The sequence below is a fragment of the Amphiprion ocellaris genome, chromosome 13, assembly GCF_022539595.1.
Source record: "Amphiprion ocellaris isolate individual 3 ecotype Okinawa chromosome 13, ASM2253959v1, whole genome shotgun sequence".
NCBI lineage: Eukaryota > Metazoa > Chordata > Actinopteri > Pomacentridae > Amphiprion > Amphiprion ocellaris.
In genome coordinates this window covers 30,163,067-30,183,538 of record NC_072778.1, presented here as the reverse complement: position 1 = coordinate 30,183,538, position 20,472 = coordinate 30,163,067, and the positions used below count along the sequence as shown (strand labels likewise).

At 39.1% G+C, this 20,472-nt stretch overlaps 1 protein-coding gene across 2 annotated transcripts; it reads left to right on the top strand.

Moving 5' to 3' along the window:
• The first annotated feature begins 1,700 nt into the window (after positions 1 to 1,700).
• Positions 1,701 to 19,560, top strand: ids (iduronate 2-sulfatase). 2 transcript variants are annotated; one of them, XM_023291361.3, is made up of 13 exons: positions 1,701 to 1,913; positions 2,747 to 2,883; positions 2,977 to 3,154; positions 3,271 to 3,359; positions 6,705 to 6,905; positions 11,153 to 11,323; positions 11,434 to 11,560; positions 13,559 to 13,660; positions 14,125 to 14,231; positions 16,411 to 16,527; positions 16,899 to 17,009; positions 17,216 to 17,353; positions 17,449 to 19,560. In XM_023291361.3, the coding sequence occupies exons 1-13, from the start codon at positions 1,838 to 1,840 to the stop codon at positions 17,527 to 17,529; spliced, it is 1,635 nt and encodes a 544-aa protein (XP_023147129.2). In that variant the 5' UTR covers positions 1,701 to 1,837; the 3' UTR covers positions 17,530 to 19,560. The 2 variants fall into 2 exon arrangements, with proteins under 2 accessions (XP_023147129.2, XP_023147128.2); XM_023291360.3 differs by having other exon boundaries at positions 13,559 to 13,729.
• The last annotated feature ends 912 nt before the right edge of the window (positions 19,561 to 20,472 follow it).

The following is a 20,472-nucleotide window of genomic DNA, read 5'->3' as shown; positions in this document are numbered from 1 at the left end:
TTGTCTGTTTAATATAATTTAATGTAATTTAATGTTTAACTCTATTAAACAGACAAAATATTGAATGAGATCATTCAACATGATACAGTACATGTCGCTATGAAATTAAACATAATTTTTAAAATACAAATATTAGAAATTACAGATGAAGTATTTTCCATCATTAAACGTTTAAAAAAATACAATTAAACAAGAAGAATGTTAAACATTTTTTAAAATGCAAAACATTTAATCGGATTATTAAACCCTTGAAAAGACAAAACATGGGTGACCATATAGCTCAACGGGTTAAGCGGTTGACGCATGTACAGGGGCTAGTACCTGACGCAGCGTCCCGGGTTCGAGTCCCGCTGGTGCCCTTTTGCTGCAAGTCTTCCCCCGTTTCCTGTCTGTCTCTCACTACACCTATCCAATAAAAGGCCAAAAAAGACAAAACATTTAATTAAAAAATTAAATGTTTAATTAGAAAATTATATCTTAAAGACAATAAAAGTTCAAATGGGAATTACACTGAAAATACAATGAAGGATTCAAAAAGAAAATTAAACATTAAAAGGTGGTAAAACATTTAAAAAGAAAAACCTTAAAGATTTAATCGAAACATTAACAGACTGTCTGAAGGTTCAAACTAACAGAGAACTACTCAAGAACTTTTAAGATTTCAGTCCTCAGACTGTGTGAAGGTTCAAACTAACAGAGAAGTACTCAGGAACTTAGAAGATATCAGTCCTTGGACTGTCTGGAAGTTCAATCTAACAGAGATCTACTGTGGGACTTGGAAAATTTCAGCCCTCAGACTGTGTGAAAGCTCAGGTCCTGAGGACTCGGGAGGTCTGGAGGCTTTGAAAATCTTGGAACTGAGGGTTCAACCCTCCAGCACAAAGGCTAAAGTCCAACCTCCTGAGAAAAACGATCGAGTCGAGACTCAAGTTAAAAAAAACTCGAAAATGGCAAAAAAAAAATAGATGATAAATGCGCAAAAAAAAAAAAAAAAGTATCGCGCGCAGCTTAGAGGGAACAGTGGTCCCAAAACTGTTGATAAATTATTTCTCAATAAAACCTCATAACCAGTTACATAAGCACACCCTCTTTACTGACCTCTTTACCAATAAACCCCAAGACATACTTTGCCAAAATCCATAATAATCCATAAAATCTTTATTTGCACCAGCCCCATGTGAAAATGACATCAGTCTGTATTTGTAGAGCATCTCATGAATATAGCAGCACCTTTTAAATGTTTCATAACACAGAATATAAGCAAAGAGTATATAGGGATACAGACAAACATGGGAAATAAGAAACGTGCTCTTCAATAGTTATTGTCATTATTATTACTAGTAATATTATTTTTGTGTCCACTACAACCCATACAATCATCTAGTGTAGTCAAACAGGAATGTGTGCATGGCGAATCAAATCCAAAACAATCCATGAACCGACCACGTCTTGATTGCACTTCATATTATTGACCACTAGATATCCTACTCGAGCACTGTGTGTCATTGAGGCCTCGAGTAATGAACCATGTTTTGAATGAAGTGTCGAAGCTTCAACAAAGTCTCGATCAGCCATCACTAGCCTGACTGAGTAATATTAAAAATGATTGACACATCATTTAACTAATACGATTAGTTCCTGGTGGGAGGGGCAACTGCAGAATGAACCAATGATGAAGCAGTATTCTGTTGACGCGCTGATCAGGAAGTTATTTGAAGAAAACAACCGACACGCTGCGTTGTTTTCTTATTTTTTCCAGCACACACTGGGTGGAAGTTAGCAGTATGGAAGAGTAACTCAGGGATATTGTGTCTTTAGTCGTGTGAGCGAATTTAAAATGTATTTATTTATCCGGACGTGTTTCCTCCTCCTGCTTCTTCACACACTGGCGGCTGGAGCTGCTGGAAGAACAGGTTAGTGGAGTTTTTAATGGAGGAAAAGTGAACTGTTAGCACAACTTATTGGACTGTAACGAATTACATTTTGGTTGTCGCAGTATTTTTTTCAACTTGTTAAGATATTGGAAGGGTTTGGGCCGAGCAGTAATTGGGTTAGCTCTCATTAAAGTCAATGAGAACTTAATGTTTTGTTTATGCTGTTGCAGAGTTGGCAGTTTATTCAATTTACCAAATGTGTGGTGCTTTGTTGTCTATGTTTCACTTCCAGAAAATGTAATTGAAGTGAAACCTGCTGTTTCTGCACTGTTTGCTTCTATATTTCACATTGCTGCACTTTTGCATGTTTAGCAGCAGAAGCTTTAATTTACCAGGATAATACACCCCCCTCCAAAAGTACTTAACAGTGAGGCCAGTCGCTTTATTTTTGCTGTAGGCTGAAAACATTTGGGGTTGACATCAAAAGATGAATGTGAGACAAAAGGTCAACATTTCATCCAAGTTGTGGCAGAATCAAACTAAACTACTTTACAAAAGGTGTGGAGGAAACACGAGACACCGGGAGAATTCAGGGAACATACAAAGTCCAAAACAACAAAAAATAATTAAAAACCCGAAAAATTACTAAAACTAACCAGACAAAAACCTAGGGCACATGAGGAACAGTAGAAGAGCAACAGCCAGGCAGACAGGAGGTCAAACAGGCTGGGAATAGGGCTGTTAAATGATGTACAAAAACTTAAAGTACAGATATGAAGTAGACGAGGAACTATGGCCAGTCTGGCAATTTGTTTCAAACAAAACAAAACAAAACAAAACCAAAGAACATGACAGGTTGTGTCTGTTTTCAGAGAGGAAAAATGTCCTTTTCATCATGGCAGACGATTTACGGACGTCGCTGGGCTGCTACGACGACTCTGTGGTAAAATCACCAAACATTGACCAGCTGGCATCCAAAAGCCATGTTTTTCTAAATGCATATGCACAGGTCAGTCAGTTTTCTTTATTGAATTTGGATGTGAGTCTAACTGGGATTGTTTAACCTCATTAAAATGTCTAAATGCGTATGTTCCTCTCTCAGCAAGCTGTGTGTGCTCCCAGTCGGATATCCATGTTAACCAGCCGCAGACCAGACACCACCAGACTTTACGACTTTAACTCCTACTGGAGAGTCCATTCTGGGAACTACACAACTCTGCCACAGTACTTTAAATCTAAAGGGTACTTCACCATGTCTGTGGGCAAAGTGTTTCATCCAGGTGAGATGTTGAGGGAATAAGAACCACATATTTAGCTCTGATTTTGAGCACAATTGATTTAATATGTCTAATTGTATGGCCATAACAGTCATTCTGTTGTATTTTCTTTTTTGTAGGTATTGCCTCTAACCACACCGATGATTATCCCTACAGTTGGTCCATCCCTGCTTATCATCCAGCTTCATACAGATTTGAGAAAGAAAAGGTATGAATAGGAATTAGTGTCTCTTTCATACTTATATTATTAAACCAGTGAGTGTTTACTTGAGCTCAGCTATAAAAGGTGTAAATGGAATATGAGGAACCTGGCTGTTCATCTCAGGAACTGTTAAAGCTTTCTCCTGCCTAGAGAAATTCTTGGCTTGCCTCAAAGAGCCTTTAGCAATGCCAAAGGAAAGTCACAAGCACCAGAATGATAAGAACTGAGAGTAAAATAGATATATATTTTAAAAGTTTAGTTTATTGCACCGTCGCCTAGCAGCTAGAAGATTCCTGGTTTGCGTCCCTGTCTGGGCCTGGGATCTTTCTGCATGGAGTTTGCATGTTCTCCTTGTGCATGTGTGGGTTTTCTCCAGGTTCTCCATCGTCCTCCCACAGTCCAAAAACATGTTGAGGTTAATTGGTAGCTCTAAATTGTCCATAGGTGTGAATCTGAGTGTGATTGTTTGTCTCTATATGTAGTCCTGTGATACACTGGTGACCCGTCCAGGGTGTCTCCTGCCTTCACCCTAAGTCAGCTGGGATAGACTCCAACCCCCCACGACCCTAATGAGGATTAAGCGGTGTATAGATAGTGGATGGAAGCATAGTAGACATTAGACACAAAATGTGTAGATTTCTGTCATATAAGGGAACACAAACACATTGCCTGTACTAGACGTGAACCAGTCAGGCTTGTTGTCATGCACAGTCACCCTCCAAAGGTCAGATCTGGGCAGGAACAACTGCTACCAGCAGAATGTTCAGAAACCTAGATGAAGTGATTACATGCTGCAGTATCCTGGTGTTTGTTGAGGTACTACAGGTAGAATATCCAGGTTCCAAAACCAGAATTAGACTTTAAAAAGAGCTAATTAGCTGTTTGTTTTCTGTTCAGTCAGAAAGGCTGCTAAAGAGATTCTCACTTGAAGCGTAAACCAGACATCTCAGTTAGCTTCATCTGCATGACTGATGGAGCCCAACGGATGCAGAATTTTGGAACTGATATCGTTTCCAGGGAGCCACAAATTCGAAATTTTGGACGATTTTCACTGAAACTGTCACATATCTGAATGATCCTGGGAGCTCTGTGAATACATTTTTTTTTTTTTTGGTAGAAACTAGAGGTAGGTCTCTGAGCCAGTCCTGAAACCCGTATTTGCTTCAGTTGACTCTTTGTGAGCTTCTTGTCATCGGGATCATCCAGTTTGGATACAGTCATAAGACAGATTGTACATAAGAGCTGGTCTCCATGTGGTCTTCCAGATGAGCCACTGTAATAAAGTTGTGTTTTTGACCTTGGTTTGGACCGATTCTCCTCCTACTATCAAGGTAATGTAAATGACTCCCTAGGCTCTGCGAACACAGAAATAAATGTTGATTTTTTAAGTTATAGCTATGCCAAAGGAAGCTACAGCTGGGTTCTTGTCTGCAGGTGTGTAAATATGATGATAGCAGGCATGCATGCAATAAAAGTGCCTAGTTTATTATCACATTTGAATACTGTAACACTAAGAGATGTGCAGCAAAATTCCACCCTGCCATGATAGTCAACAGTGCCTATGTTCCTCTTTGGGTAGACCTGAACTGCAACATCTATTAATTTATTAACATGCTGCCTGTGTTTCTTTTTCACTATGTGTTCTATTTATTATAGGCTTTTAGGTTTTTATATTAGCTATTTATCATAGGTCTAGCTTAGCTATTTTAGTGTGAATGTGATTTATTCTGTGTGATGCTGGATTTGGGTATCACATTTCTTTCCCTAATAAACTGAAAACTGAAACAAAGAGCTGACATACTCAAAAACTTGCCTTGAAGCTTGAAGCTTGCCAGCAGTTGCCCCCTTTTTACTCCTCTGGCGTCTGTAGCCTCCATCCTGAGTTGGCTGCTAAAATGCTGCAAGGTGTTTCTCCCAGCATTCAACAGCCAGTCAGTTCTCCAGACTGCTGTCATTGTGTCGTATGCATATTTATTAAGGAAGAGCTGGCTACAAAAGTAGAGCAATCCAACGACATCCAGGTCCCCACATATCAGATGCTCAGGTTCACCCTGTATGCTCATAGTTGCATTTTCATTCCAACTTTTACTTGACTGACTTATAAAGTCTAATAATTTTACGCTGAAGGGCTGATCCTGGTGATTGACAAGCATAATATCTGGCTTAAGGTCTGTGTGAACGATAGTGAGACTCTTCAGGGCTTCAAAAAGCTGTCAGCTGACGAGTGACGAGGCGAGTACATTCAGAGTCAGAGACACCAACCTTCTTTCAGACATCAGGTTCCAAAGCTTCCTGTCAGGCATCTCAAACACCAGACAAGTCCTGGAACTCAAACTTTTCTATGAATCTCAAGTTTTTCTCCTCAGGTTAAGAGCTCTGTTTGTTTCCAACATTTCCCCCTTTTTTTAAATTCTGTTGTCTTCATATTTTTTGTGGATCTTGATGTATTTAAATTCCTTCTCCCTTAAAGTGCAATACAACAATATGCAGAGTTAGTGGAGAATATGTGAGTTCAACTGTGTTGGTACAGCCTAAGTCAGATACAGCATTTCTAAAGGAACATGAACTTTAGAGTCAAAATATAAAAAGTGTGAGTATACGTAATGGAATTTATCAATGAAAACATGTAACAAAATCTATTAACAACCAGTTTGAAAGAAGGAATAACTGAGGAAATAAAGCAGGCTGGTGTAAATCTAACCAATCAGTCTGAATCCCTAATGTTATGGCAGGCAGAGACAAGCTGAACTACAAGAACACAACTGTCCATTATTTGTCGGATACAATGTGGCTTTTTCATTAATCTGTTGGAATGTAAATCACTTAGCAATACTCATGGATTGAAAAAGAAAGAAACTTTACCCACTGTTTTGTAATGAGAAGGTATTATTTGAGTGTGAGAGGGGTCCATTACAGTAATAAACCTCAGAATTAGTGTCTGAATCTGTAGTTCTCCTTTGCTTTAGAGCTTTATGGGCAGTTTCAGCTCATTGCTTAACAGTTTTGTGTGTATATTTACTGTTGTGGTTCATTCTCACGAACGTTAATGATGTTTTTTAAGCAGTACAAGGCAGCTGTTCTCATCAAGAAAGCTCTAACAGCCCACTGTGCTCTGCTTACTCAGCATTTAGCAGTTAAATAACCAGATATTTTCCTCAGGAATTGGTAGAAACTGCAGAAGAACCCAAAAACATAATTAAGAGAATGAATATTGGACCAAAACATGACTTCTATGTTGTGGATGTATAAATACAAGACTGTTTGCTAACAGCTTTTCAACTGAAAAGGTGACAATATGATCTCAGCAGTAATCGAGCATGAACTTGACTGCATGAAAATCTTTGTTTCCAGATGTGTAGAGGAGAGGACGGTAAACTTCACATCAACCTGCTGTGTGCAGTGAACGTGACGGAGCAGCCGGGAGGAACCCTGCCAGACCTGGAGAGCACCGACGAGGCCGTGAGGTTACTGAAGAGCCGAGCCAACAGTCACGATCCTTTCTTCTTGGCTGTGGGCTTCCACAAACCACACATACCTTTCAGGATACCACAGGTACCCCTGCTGACTCCTTCTGCATTGACTGAAATGTAATGTACGGTTATGCATAGTCTTATCTCAGTTGATACTGGTAGGGTTGAAGAAGCTCAGAAGGGGTTGGACTTTTAGAAAATGTCTCATGGACAACTTTATGTACATAAATACACTGTGTCTCTGCAGAAAAACAAAGCTCAAAGACTAAATGTGCAATATAATCAATTTATTCAATAACCAGTATTTCCCCTTTTCACTTTGATCATGGCTGTCAGTCTTTCAGGCATGGAATGCATGAGGTTCTTGAGTGTGGATGCTTCTATCTTCCCCCATTACCACACAGCCCTGGAGTTGAGCTGTTTTACGGTGATCAGTGGTGGACTGGTAAAGATCCGACTGTTCAGGATTCCCCAACAGTTCTCAGTTGGGTTAGGCGAGTTTGATGGCCATTCCTCCTTACGCAGAAAGCCAGGTAGATGCTCAGAACAAAATTTCTGAGTCATACGGGCAGTGTGAGCAGGAGAACCATCTTGCATAAATACCAGTTCTGAACGTCTGTTAAACACTTTCTCTTCAGCCACAGGACCAGATTTTTTTTCCTCCTGGCCAAAACAGGAAGTAGTACCTTTTCTAGAATGTTATTGGTCTAATATTGTGCATTAACATTGGTACTTTGAGGCACAATGTGCAGCTCTGAGAGACCTGAAGTGGACATAGCCCCCCAAACCATACTATGGGCCCTGAATTTCACTTGCTCAGAGGATGGTACTTTTTCACCATCATCTGTATGGATACGGTTGTTTGGGCTGTTGGGTGTCGGGAATCAGTAGCGAGGGTATTCATCAGAAACAATCCAGTTCTCCCAGTCTTTTGGAGTCAGAGTTATGCACTTCTTTTCAAAAACCAGTCTCTTCTCCTTTTATAGTTTGGTGAGTAGTGGGGTTCGTTGCCTCTTGTAAGCTTTCAGCCCCAATGTTTCTGTTAAATAACGATGCACAGACCTCATAGAAACATCTTCTCCAAGATCTTTCAGCCTCTGACTGAGTCGCTGGCATGACTGGTGTCTTTTACCCTCAGCCTCGATCCTCCTTTGTTGTACCTTTGCCACCACTTCTGCACCCAGCGGATACTTCTGCCAAAGGCTTGAGCTACCTGCTGATGAGTTTTTCTTGCATTTCGTAGAGCAATGATCTGTGCTTGAATCTCAGACTGAAAGAGAAGGCTTTCCCACCCTTACTCTTGGCCATGGTGGCAATGCTTCCAAAATTTGGTTGTGAGTGTAAAGCATTTTGGTCAAGTGAGAAATTTATATACTGAGACCTGACAGTTTGACCAGACAAACAACCAAACAGTACCTGATTGACCAGGTGGAACCCATATTGATGACAAACAATCAAACATGTTGTCCAGTTGGGAGACCAAATTTTTGGGACATGGTGTACATGTTATGATCCATTTTTCTGTGTCAAACAGTCCTGTAAGCAGCCCCTCTGTGACAGTGAAGCCTCTATAATAATGTGATCTGGAAACTAAAACAATATCAAAACTTCCCGAAGATCACATACAGTGATTAAAAATTCTGAAGTCATGGTTCTTATAATTAGCTACAGATTGGTTATGTGTACTCCATGTGTAATGTATCCTATGTAGAACCAAAAGCCTCAAAAAGTTGCTAAATACATGAATCTAGGAATGAAGCTGCAGTGAAGCAAATGTTTCTGTTTTGATTGACACATTGGGTGCGTTCCGATATGTACACAACAGCAACTATATAGTATAACAGAAAATGATTCAGTATGTCTCAATACACAGTACATCCAGAGTATTTAGCCAAAAATACAAGGATGTCTTAATACATCTGGTTGCATTTTGCAGTCTACAAACAAGCCTGCGTTTCTGGCTGTTGTGACTCACAATCCTCAGTGGATCATAAATACATCACGGTGTCTTGAGTGACTATAAGCAAAACCTGAGCTGCTGCGAGCACACAGACAGATGACAGCTCATTTCATGAAAAAATGGAGACCGTCAAAGCTTACGGCGCAATGTTATGACAAAGTAGCATGTTGCAACTGTATACATACTGCAGGAAACAGAACGTACTTGAGGGCAGCCGCAGTATTTAGCTGAAGTAAAAAGACAAAGTACATGATTTTGATTGCAGCTATTGTCCACACTGAAGGTGCAGTTTTAGCAACATGTTTGCAGAGCAGCAGCTTCAGGCTTAACGTGTGGGTTAGGGTTATTGTTGGCACATGAAGTGTTCAGGTACATTCTGGAGTTTTAGATCGTAATGTTTTAGTCCTACATAGCCAGACAGTTTTGTAGTGTGTAATTGTCTGGCTACACTTCAGCATCATTCTGCTATAGGTGGAAAAAAATGGCTGTCAGATGTTTCTAAAACTTAAATTCAATTCATGTCCTCAGACAGAACACTTTGAAAACATGTTGCCGTTGGTGAATAGCATTAATTTCGGTTCTGTTTAGTAGCTGGAAAACTAATGTGACCATAACATACAGGACAAGTTAATTAGTTAACATTGTTTTTGTATCATCTAGGAAGATGTTACTCTACGGAGTATTGAGGTTGTTTCCCACAGCTCTCTGGAGTTCAGAGTAAAAGAGAAATGCATGTCGAATCATCCTCCTGTCAGATGATCACATGCTAAACATGTTTACAGCAGCAGACATATGCTTGAGTCTTTGTGCAAAAACATTCATGTGCTGTTTGCTACACTTTAGGCATCTTAAGATAGGCTTATAACCATTTTGTGACTCTCACACTGACTAAATAAGCTGCCATAGATTACTATGAATGTTAACTAGCATTAGTAGTCATGCACATCTAATGTAAGCTTTATGACTTGATAATACTGTGGATCTTGATAGCCACATCGATTTCACATTTTTTAAGCAGATAGAAATAGTCATATTTAAATTATAGAAATATGGCAATAATAGTTAATACTTTTTAAAAAATTTACATCATTCATACTGTGACATTTTTGCCAAGGATTGCAGAAAGTCTTTTTTTTTTTTTTTTAAAGAATCATGAGCACCGTAGGCCTTTAGCAGCATTTTATTCACATTGATAAATCTACAACAAGCTGATGTATCGCAAACATACAAACTGAATCCCACCATGTTTTTCTTTGGCTGCTCTTAGCTGGATCCAGCTATTGTTCTGGTGGAATTTCTGCAATGCACAGTCACGTAGGCAGACGTTCAGTCTGTAGGGGATGGATTATACAATTCAGTTAGTCTCTAGTCCTTAAATGAACAGCTGGTCACTGGGACAAATATGGCTGAATATGTGCAGTGGAAAGTGAAACTCATCATCCCACTGGAAAAGTGGTTTTGCTTAAAGTTGGGTCTTTGGACAGAAACAGAACCAAGAAGTGATTGAATAGGACAAGGGACTGAGAATGGATTATGGTGTTAATATGGAGGACAATACATTTAGAGAGTAGGAAAGAGGAAAAACAGAAAAACAGTTGATCCTGAGTGATAAAAGGACCAACGTCAAGTTCCTGGAGAACTCAGTACTCTCTGATGCCTGCATTTTGATATATTTGAGAACCAAACCTTAAATAGTAGAAATTGGCATATTTTCTGTGGGCTGGAAATTTAATAACAATTCTGAAAGTTGTATTTGTGTACTATCGACTATTTTTACATGGTACAACATTCTATATTTACTTGTGTTTTATAATAATAACATTCAGTGCGTCTCTCATCGTGGGGTTATTTGCTGCCTTGGCAGAATGTAATATTTCTCTCATGGTTTATCAAAATCTCTCTTTCGGTGGCCTCTTTCAACGTCACTGACATCAATCTTTAGAGCTACAGTTTTAGGGAGCTGTGCCTCTGGCAGCTTATTGACACTAGCACAAGTTTTTTTTCTTTCATTGTAAATACATGGATCAGGTTATAGATTATTCACTGACACTCCGTCAAAGGTAAACGGGATATTAGGAGAGTCAGGAGATAACAATAGCAGTGATGCTTTAAAAATATTCTTGTACTGGTTTTATAATAAGAACACCAAGGTACACCCCTCAGGCTGGCAGTTTGATACAAGCTGTTGGTGCTAAAATGTGGAAATGAAAAAGGATGTTTTTAAACTGGTTTTAGCATTTGTAAAGGGGGCTAATTAGATTTGACTAATTGTACAAAATATTATTTGATTTCTGTCTCATTATAATCAAAATTCACCTGTCTGTGCACCTGGTTTAATTCTCTTTGCTACATGTCATTTTAAACCACAGGAGTACCTGAGTCTGTATCCCCTCGATAAAATGACTCTGGCCCCAGACCCTGACGTCCCTAAACTTCTGCCGCCTGTAGCCTACAACCCCTGGATGGATGTCAGGAAGAGAGAGGACGTCCAAAAACTCAACATCAGCTTCCCTTATGGACCGATTCCTAAAGATTTCCAGGTTTGAAATGTCTGCTCTCAACATTCTTCAACATCTAGTAATTTGGTTCCTGTGTTCGTGCTTCTTGAAACAAGAGGTGAAACAGTCGTGTTGTGTCTCCTGTCTTTCAGCTGCGTATTCGTCAGCACTACTATGCTGCTGTGTCTTATGTGGACTCTCAGGTCGGACGGCTGCTCAGTGCTCTGGATGAGCTGCAGCTGACTAACAGCACTGTGGTGGTGTTCACCTCTGATCATGGTTAGTAGACAGATGCTTCACATGAACTGTATTAACCCTCACAACCTCAGAAATTGAGAACCCGGCCTCTCTTTCAAGCAGTTTCTGGGAGTTTTTTTGCTCATGTTTCATTTTTTACTCACTCTGGGGTCATTTTTGCTGCAATATAAAGTCCTGCACCTCTAAGGAAAGAGTACGACCATGTCAAAAGTAAACCCAGATATTTGTGCCAATTTTAATAATGCAATCAGCAATTAAAGAAAGCAGATAAAAACGGAATGTCTTTGATTATTTTACAGAATAAAAAGCAAAATTGAATTATGATGAGCACATTTTTTCCTGGAACAAAGTGCTCTCTGGTGCTATGAGTCATAGGAAAATAGTGGTGACTCTACAAATCACCACACGAGTATATATCTGCAACCAAAACGCTCAGTCGGGGCGGTTGGGATTTGATATAACCAGCTGGTGCCTCTTTGTGCTTGTATTCCGGTGTGGTCTGTAGTCACTGAGGGGTGACTATGGACATTTAGAGCTTCTGTTAGCGGCTGCTAATTTGGCGAGGAGCTGCCAGTCTTAGTGAAGACTGTGGCTCCTGTTAGCAATCTGCTAACTTTTGTGAGAAGCTATTCGTAACTTGAGTTCTCGCTTATTGTGTGTTAAATATGTGTGTTTAGAGGCACCAGTTTTGTTTAGTTAGTTCTGTGCACTATTTACTAGTTTGTATTAGTTTCTGTTACTTGTGGTGGGTGTTGCTATTGTGTTTATGTTTGGCTAGGGAGTTAGCTGTTTTGTATTTCTTTAGCTAGTTTGTGAACTCTGTTAGCCTTCGTTTGGTTTTATTTGGTTCTTTGATTTAGCAGCATCCACCAGCCCTCTTCTCTTTGCATTATCGCTGTTCTTTTGTGTTAATTTGCCACTGAGCAAAAAAAAAAATTGCTTTTCCTGAGTCAATAACATCTGGTGATTTCTGTTACACCCAGCTGACCCTAGAGGTTGGATCGTAGCAATACATATTCTACATATTCCATATTTGTATCCTACCTGCTCTGTGTAAACAGCTTTCATTCCAGTGGAACAGTCCCCAAATTTTTTCTTTTTTTTTCAAATTTCCAAGACTTTTTGCCACTGCTGAGTCAATCATGACTTCAAAGTTGTGCTAAAGAATCAAGATTTTTAAAAAAAAAATTTTTTTTACAGAATGTGGTGCAAGAAGTCCATGTTTGAAGACGACTTGATGACGCTGGTTTTTAAGAGAGATGTGCAGAAGTGATTTTGATGAAATATCAAGATTTTAAACTCAAATTTGGGGAAGTTTTGCGATGGAACAGCACATCTCAGATGATTAGTTCAAGGACCCTGGGAAACTTGAGAATCTGGCCTCTCTTGGTTTTTACAGTCAGTTTCTGGCTCTGATAAATGTTGGATTGTTGGTGGTTCCTTTTTTTTAAAGGATAATATAACTTTCAGAGGCTTAATCTGGTGTTATTCTGATTATTTCCTACAACCCTGACATGTCTGTTTAGAGTATTTAGTAGAATAAACAGTTAAAATATCAGTCATCTGGTTCTCTAACCCCATTGTTTTGGTGGTGTTTATTGCTGTCCTCATCTTTGATCACCAGATGGCAGTGTTGCAACATCAAAGTGTGCCACCACCTCTTTCCTCTTTCCACAACTTCCCTTTACTCCAAAACCCCATCTTTTTTTCTGCACCACCTTTTTAAAAAAACTTTGTGACTTGGAAACCTAGTTTTCTTATAATGTTTCCATCAGTGTAGGATGTTAGTCTGAAAACTTTCTGTTTAATATTTCACCCAGTAAAGCTTGATGAAATGCAATGATTTTCAAATACAAGATGATTGAGAAGAACATCAGTGAGATGGACGGCATCAAACGTATTTCCTGTATTTAACATTTTTTTCTATGATATAGACTATTTGCCTTTTATTTCTCCTGTCTGTCTGTGTTTTTGAACTGACATCTTTCATATCCCTTTTGTCTCTTTCTTTCATTGTAGGTTGGTCATTAGGAGAACATGGAGAATGGGCTAAATACTCCAACTTTGATGTGACAACACGTGTCCCTCTGATCTTCTTTGTTCCTGGTGTCACCACCAACTGTAATCAGTGGAAAACATCCGCCTTCCCCTTTATTGATGTCTTTAGCCAGTCAGATCACAGCTTCAGTAGTAAGGCCTCCGCTGACAACACATTAGTCCGTATTGATAACATAATGTACATTTATTTTCATCCATTTAAAGCATGCTGCATGTGAAGTCATGAAAGGGAAGTCAAGTTCGATAAAAAATTTTTTGCTCCTAATTGGTCGTATAAACCTCGTTGAAACATTTATTAATATGCCAACTCGACTTTAATGAAGTCTTTGATATACGTGGAGAGCTGCAAAAGTATTTAGACAGGGATACACTTTGATATTTTGCCTCCGGACAGTTTTTACTTCAGATACAAGTGGTGCAATGATGATGAAATTTAAGTGTAGGACATTTAGCAATTTTTAGTGGATATCTTGACTGTTCTTAGTGGATAAAACTCTGCATGTGGCTGACTCTTCTCTCTCTCTTAGATGACAAAGTTGTAAGAAACATGGTGGAGCTGGTGGATGTGTTTCCTACCGTCTCCCACCTGGCTGGCCTCAGTGCACCTCAACACTGTCCTGAAGTTTCCTTCCAGGTATCAGAAAATGAAAACAAATGACTTGACTTTTCCTCTAACATGAGGTTGACATTTGTAGTTTTGAAATGTTTCAACTATGGGATGGATTGACTTGAAATTGTCCTTTTGCTGCAAGAAATCAATTGATAACATTTATTAGCCTAAATGAATTACAGTTATAAGTAAAAAGCTAGTATTTGCAGCATTTTGAATGATTTTAACCTCATTATTTAATTTGATGATTCCTATAATGATATAATTTGTCTGTTTTGATGAGGGAGGAGACATGAGATCCAGCCTTGTCTGGTTATAGCTGCTGTTACTGGTATAGTTAATTGATGTCTCCGCCAGTCAGTTGAGTTTATTTTATTAGATTCTGTTTGTGGGGTGGTATGGATCTATAGTGTTGAACAATGGCCAGGAAAGTGTGTTTGCACAACATTACAATGTCACTGTAATATTGACTTTCACTCTTTGAGATTTAAAATATCGGAAACGTTTTGTCCTATCAGACATTTGTAGGAGTGTCCTGGACCCATTCATGTGAATTTTAAAGTAATCGGTGTTCGCACTTACCTATGAATACAACCACACTTAGAACCATAGATGTTCCTCTAGAGCAGGAAGGTCAAACTCATTTTAAGGCCACATTCAGCCCAATTTGATCTCTACTGGACCGGACCAGTAAAATCAGAGCATAATAACCTACAAATAACCACAACTCCAACTTTTTCCTTTGTTTTAGTGCAAAAAGGCACATTTTGAAAATGTTCACATTAAGGAATTATCTTTTTACAGAACATCATGAACAACCTGAAATTTCTTAAAAACAAGTTAAATTTCAACAATATTATGCCTCAGTTTATCATTTACACATTATAACTTCCAGATCACAGTGTGTCTACAAAGGAACAAAACATTTAGTCAAAGGTATCTGGAACTGAATGATGTCGTATTTTAGTTTATGATCAAAACAACAAAAGTCAGACAAAAAAGACAAAAAAACCCCAACAAAAACAAGACAAAATATTACAGAGATGAGACACAAAATGACAAAAATGAGACACAAAACAACAAAAACAAGAAACAAAATGAGGCAAACGGCACGAAACAAAACAAAAAAAGAGAAAAAATTTGACAAAAAATTACAAAGCGACAACAAAATAGACAAGTGAGACAAAAACAGACAAAAAATGACAAAAACAATCGACAAAAAAGACAAGCAAGACAAAAAAAAACAAAACGACAAAAACGATGCTCAAAAGAACAAAGCAAAACACAAAATGACAAAAATAAGACAAAAAACTAAAGCGAGACAAAAAGGAAACACAAAACGACAAAACCGAAAAAGACGACAAAAACATGAGGCAAACGACAAGTCAGACAAAAAATGACAAAAACAAGACAAAATATTACAAAAATGAGACACAAAATGACAAAAGAACAATGCGCAATCTAGTATTTTACTTTATGATCAAAGCAACTTGTCATGGTCTAGAAATTATTTTAAATTTATAGTTTTACAAATCTGCAGTTAATGTCTTCTCTGTAACTTTTACACTTTACAAAGTCGTCCTGCGGGCCGGGTTGGACCCTCTAGCGGACCAGTTTTGGCCCTCGGGCCGAATGTTTGACACCCCTGGATTAATATCTTTTGCAAACCCAAATTAGCCAATCACTTTGCTGTCCTATTGCATGACTCCGCTAACGTCAAAATGTTAGCAATCAGTGGATGATTCAGATTTTAGGGGGCTGAAAGTTCAGGTATCGATAGATTGACCCATATTCATCACATAAATGTTTTATTAAAAAGGCTAAATGTAGATGTATCCGCCCACTCTGGACAACATATAAACTGATAGCGATATATTAACGGTCTGATTCAAGCTCAAAGCTCCACTGTGGCCACATGAAGCCTCTCAGAGTTGTAATCTGCTTATTGTAGTCTCAATACTGTGCTCTGAGGTTGTTTACTTACTTCAGATCACATTCTCCTCCTCTTCACATTGTATCAGAATAGAACTGGTATTTTTACGCTGCCGTCAGAGTTCAAATGTGATTGCATTAACATGGCCAAACAAAACAAATGGAGAACGAAGACCTGCTTAAACAGGCTGAAACCTTCCTGACACGAGTGTGATCTAACCGACTCTGACATGTGTTTCCTTTGCTCTGTGGCCTGTTTTCTTGCTTTCAGAAGGAGCTCTGTACCGAAGGACACAACCGAGCTTCCACCTTTAGATTCCGAGAAGGACGAAGGGATGAAGAAGGTGTAGCTTTTAGCCAATACCCTCGACCTGCTGATACACCGCAGGTAGTGATGTTAAAAAAGCAAATGAGCCGGTTGAAGGTTAAGCCTTTGGAGTTTTGGATCAGTCTGGAAGCAGTGCAGTAGGGGGTAGATTTTAATAAAGACATACTGGTGGTTTTGCTAAGTTGCTTGTGAATTTGCATTTGAAACTTTGTAATTAGTAGAGGTCAATGCTCTGTGACACCCTTCTTTGCTTGTACACCTTCAAGCACATGATCTTTGAATTAAAATATTGAGCTGAGTGCTGCACCTGCTGGAGGTTAATCTCCAGATGCAACAGTTTGCCAGCTTGACATTGGGTCTCAGCTGCAGATTTGACCATTTTGCAGAAAGATTTTTCCAGTTTATATTTTTGTTCTAAATTCTTCTTTAAGGTGAACTCTGACCTCCCCGACCTCAAAGACATCAAGGTCATGGGTTACTCCCTGCGCACCTGGGACTACAGATACACTCTGTGGCTGGGCTTCAACCCCAAAACATTTCAGGTATCGCATACCTGCACAGCACGACACTCCCCTCCCTCTTATCTGCTTCTGTCTATTATTCCCCTCTGTGTGAATGTATTAAGTTGAGGCTGGGGAGTTGAGCGTGATGGATCCATCCATCTTGTCTCACACAATATGTTGGAGACATTTTCTGTGACAGAAACCGATTATATTTGTCTGTATCATCCATCTGTCTCTCCATCCAGGTGAATGTATCTGATGTGCACGCAGGAGAGCTGTACATGCTGGAGGACGACCCCAGTCAGGACAACAACACCTACAACAGCATCTTTAGTGACTCTGATCACACCGTGGTGATGAAGAAGATGGCCAGTCTTCCTCCTGTAAGCAGGAATTCATTTTGAAGAAACATGCCTGTCTCCCATCATGCATTCATTTACTTGTTGACTTGTTTCCTGACTGGTTGTTTGGCGTCCAGACGGTGAGACTGCAGATGAGAATGAAGCTGCAGTTATGCTACCTCACAGCAGGGATGAAGACGAGTGGAGGGAAGGCGTGATGATGGGAATGAAACACAATAGATGGACAGCTGGGGACGAGTACAAAGGGAAGATGGATGGATGAAGAGGGAAAAAAAGGCTTGAATGCTGGTTTTACTGTAATTTGTACATGCTTCAGTATTATGTTGTATTTATATTAAATGTTTTGGCTTCGTTTTTCAGGCTAGATTTCCTTAAAAACCCGTTTTTGGGCAGATTTGGGTTCAACATAAGAAAAGGAATGAGAAATCTCATGTTTTTTCTTATTAAATGTGTCACCCAGTGGAAGTCACGCTTAGCAGAGACGTAGTATTAATTCAGATTAAAAAGAAATGTACAATTTACCAATTTTCCTTCTGCTCAACACAACTTCCAGCTCACCATGAGGTCATGTGGCAGAAGAGCAATTCTACTTTGAGCAGTCAACACATTTCTGATACGCTGCAGTAAGGTAACAGTTTGTCATTTTTTTTACTTTGTTTTTTTTGCTTCGTTCACAAAGGTTTGATAAAGATCTGTAGCACACTAATTTCTCTAAACTAAATAGGACGCTGGAATCTGCAGGTGATTAGAGCAGTTTAGCTTTAAAACTGAAAGCAGGAGGAAACGAGTAAAGATCCTAAATACCGCACTTTAAAACTCACTTAACATATATATATACATTTTTTACATCTCTTTTGGTTTAATATATATGCAAAGAAATGTATTTATGACAAGTTTTGTTACATAAAAAGTGTTACCCAGTTCTGCAAGGTTGGTAGATACAATAAAACAAGTGTAAAATTTGAATGTAGAGAAGTATTTTAACTTCAGGAAGAACCAGGGAAGCAGCTTCTCCAGTGTGAAGTCGTGCTAAATGAAGCTAATCTTAAATTGGCCTACATTTAACATATAATCAGAATCAGAAAAAACTTTATTTATCCCCGAGGGGCAATTAGGTATAAGAGTTATCCAGATCTTCTAAACTCAGCCATGTCTCCTAAAACTAACATACCTGTAAAAGTAAACTATACTACAGATTTAAGTTTGGTGAAAAAATTTTTCTTTCAAAACATAAATCTGAATGTAATTGTATAGGAATGTAATTTTTGGGAGACAATTTTGCCAAAATATTTAACTGTACCTCAAATTGGCACCACACATGTCTGACAAACTGAATCTGTGATTTTTTTTTCTGACCACTGTATTATGATGAACTGTCTGATTTGCTGTACTGACTCCTAATCATCACATCTGAAAGTGTTTTCCTCTGAAAGACTATTGAACCTGAAGAGTGAGCTAAGGGTGATACCAGGTTCTCTTGGTTGATTATCCAGTTTGCTTGAGGGAACCTTTTAGGTGTCTGCTCTCACTTCCAGCTACAGCAGCTGATTGGGAACTTCCATGATTATGTACTGTAGTGTCAACCAATACGACATTTCTATCTGCACTCAATGTCATTTGCATCTGTTCGCCCGCCTCCTTGTAAACAGTCACTTCAGATCAGACCTGAAACGAAGTAAAAACCTCCCATAATGATTCAATGCAGATCAAACAGTGCAGCTCCATTTTACTGCTGTTCCAATGCATGAACATTTTGTGCTGCTGTAATTTAGAAGAAGGCCAATTTTCAGCTGGAATTTCAGGTCCAACAATGAATTGAAGGGATTTGGTCTGTCAGCTTTTATTGTTGGCTGCACCGGCTTCACGTTAATGGGATACAAATGAATCATGTAGCATCAGCAGGCTTCTATCACAGGTCTGGATGGAGAAGAAATCCTTCGGTGGAATTGAATCAGTTCATTTTACCATGTTTCCTTTTGTGCTGTAATATATTTAACACGTCGGGAATAGCGAGTTTAATCAGTACAGACACTGGCAATATTAAAAAATGAGCTTATCCTTGAGTTTAGTTGCATCAGCGAGTTCTGAATATTTGAGCTTTCTTAAGGGAAAATAAATATTGCAGAAATAATTCAAATTTCAGGCTTGGCAAGGACACATTGTTAATATATTTATGTCTGTTTCCATTGGTTTGTTTAAAAAAAATAAAATATTTTTGTTGAACGCGAGCAGCCGAGGTAGACTTGTGATCACGGGCCCTGTTTGTGTCTGTATTCCTGAGTGAGTCCTGCAGAAACACTTTGCTGCCCGTCCATACGCCCCGCTGCTCCGCTCTAATGCATTCTGTGCTCACCCACAGCAGAGGTGTAAAGCTGCTGAGTTGTGAGGGAGCTCCTCGGGGACCTCGCCAGTCTATTCTGTGTTTTCTCTCCTTCCTCTCCTATATCTATTTCTCTCCTCTGGAGTAGAAAATGCATGCGTCTCCTCTCCGGCGCTGGAAGAATTCGGCCCGAACCGAACATTTGCTAATTTGTGCATGATTCCACAGAGTCGATCTGTCCAGGCGACACAAACGGTTAAAGGCCTTGTAATTGCATTTTTGAAATATAGTAAGAATTCAGCCTCACGCCTTTTGAGTTTTTTGCCATTTTCAATTTCTAAGCAATCATGCAGAACCATTTGTAGAACTCTACTTGAAGTGAACTCTGCATGCTGCCAATGAAGTCAAAAAATGTCCCAAAGACCAGGGCAGCACTTCACATCTCTCCCCTACCAATTTCACCTCTTCTAATCATTTCTTCTCTTTTCAGTCAGTGCTTCTTCTTGGCCTTTGAACACATCCGCATTCAGCTTTGCTTTGTGGTATGCATTTCTTTATCTGTATCAGTGTGATGCTACTTAAAGACGCACTGTTAGAAATATTTTATTGATCAGCTTAAATGTGCAATAACTGATTTTTCTGACCACTCAGAGGCAGCAGAACCAGATTAACAATGATTTCAATAAGATATATGAAGGTAATTCTGTGCTTTTGACAACCTGCAGTGTTATTGAGCAATGATTTTACAGTTGGGCCTCTGCTAAAAGACAACAAGATACAGATTTCTTAACCTTTATTTAACCAGATGAAACGCCTTGAG